Below are 1,270 nucleotides of genomic sequence, written 5' to 3' on the forward strand. Positions count from 1 at the left end.
AGGAAGGAAATCCCCCGCCCCTAAAAAACCCGGTTTTTTGAGGAAGCCCCCCCCCCCCCCCCCCTCGGGGGTGTTCTTCTCCCTTCCCACCTTTCACCCTTTGCCCCGCCCTTTTTAATTTTCGGGCCGGGACCCCCCCGCCCCTTGGAAAGACGCCACCCGCCACCCGCCCACCTTTTCCTTTTCCCCCCCCCCCTCCCCCCCCAAAGGTTTTTGAGTGCCTTTACTCGGGGCAGCTCACGCATGGGCCGCCTTTCCAGACCGGGGACCCTTTTTTACACACACACCTCCCCTCCCTAGCCCGCTCCCACCCTGGCCCCCCCCCCCCCCCCCTCCACCCCCACTCAGGCTTCTTCTACGACTCGTTCCTCGGCAGCAACTCGTACCGGCCTGAGATGAATGAGGCTTCTCTCTCCCTCCCCCTCTCCCTCTCCCTCTCCCCCTCTTGCTCCCCCCCTCCCCCCCACCCCCCGCCCGCCCTTGCCCCCTTAGGCTGACCCTCCTCCCTCCCCCCCACAGGAGCTCGAGAAGCGCGTCAAGAAGATCTGCGACGCCAAGCAGCCCTTCGAGCGCGTCGTCGTCACCAAGGCCGAGGCCGAGGCCCTCTTCGCTCAAAACCCATTCAAGCTCGCAATCATCAAGGCCAAGCTGCCCGACGGCGCCGCGACCACAGTCTACCGATCGGGCACCGCAGCCGCCCTTGGCCGCGGGCGTCTGCCCCTGACATGTCCACGACACGTCCCGGCCGTGCCCCCCCCCCCCTCTCCTCCAGGCCCCTTTGTCGACCTCTGCCGTGGCCCACACCTCCCAAACACGGGCAAGGTCAAGGCCTTCGCCGTCACGAAGACGTCGGCCGCGCTCTGGCTCGGCAAGGCGGGCAACGACGAGCTGCAGCGCGTGTACGGCGTCTCCTTCCCCGACAAGAAGGAGTTCGCCGAGTGGAAGGCGCTGCAGGAGGAGGCCAAGAAGCGCGACCACCGCGCGATCGGCATCAAGCAGGAGCTCTTCTTCTTCGACGACCTCTCGCCCGGGTCGTGCTTCTTCCAGCCGCTCGGCGGTCGGCTGTACAACAAGCTCGTCGAGCTCATCCGCGGCCAGCTGTGGCTCCGAGGCTACGAGGAGGTCATCACGCCGAACATGCACAACCTCAAGCTGTGATGAGTACTTTAATTAACTGATTATAAGTTATTAAACAGGTCATCACGCCGAACATGTACAACCTCAAGCTGTGGCAGACCTCTGGCCACGCGACCAAGTACCCCGGGAGAAC

At 64.6% G+C, this 1,270-nt stretch overlaps 1 protein-coding gene across 1 annotated transcript; it reads left to right on the top strand.

The window, feature by feature from the left end:
* Positions 1–519: 519 nt before the first annotated feature.
* EMIHUDRAFT_258858 (threonine-tRNA ligase) lies at positions 520–1,158 on the top strand (the record flags this gene model as incomplete). Its single annotated transcript, XM_005758994.1, has 2 exons — positions 520–712; positions 773–1,158. Coding segments are annotated over 2 exons (579 nt in total), but the record flags the coding sequence as incomplete, so codon positions are not given.
* Positions 1,159–1,270: the final 112 nt, after the last annotated feature.

This window comes from Emiliania huxleyi (genome assembly GCF_000372725.1).
Source record: "Emiliania huxleyi CCMP1516 unplaced genomic scaffold EMIHUscaffold_8280, whole genome shotgun sequence".
Lineage (NCBI taxonomy): Eukaryota > Haptophyta > Isochrysidales > Noelaerhabdaceae > Emiliania > Emiliania huxleyi.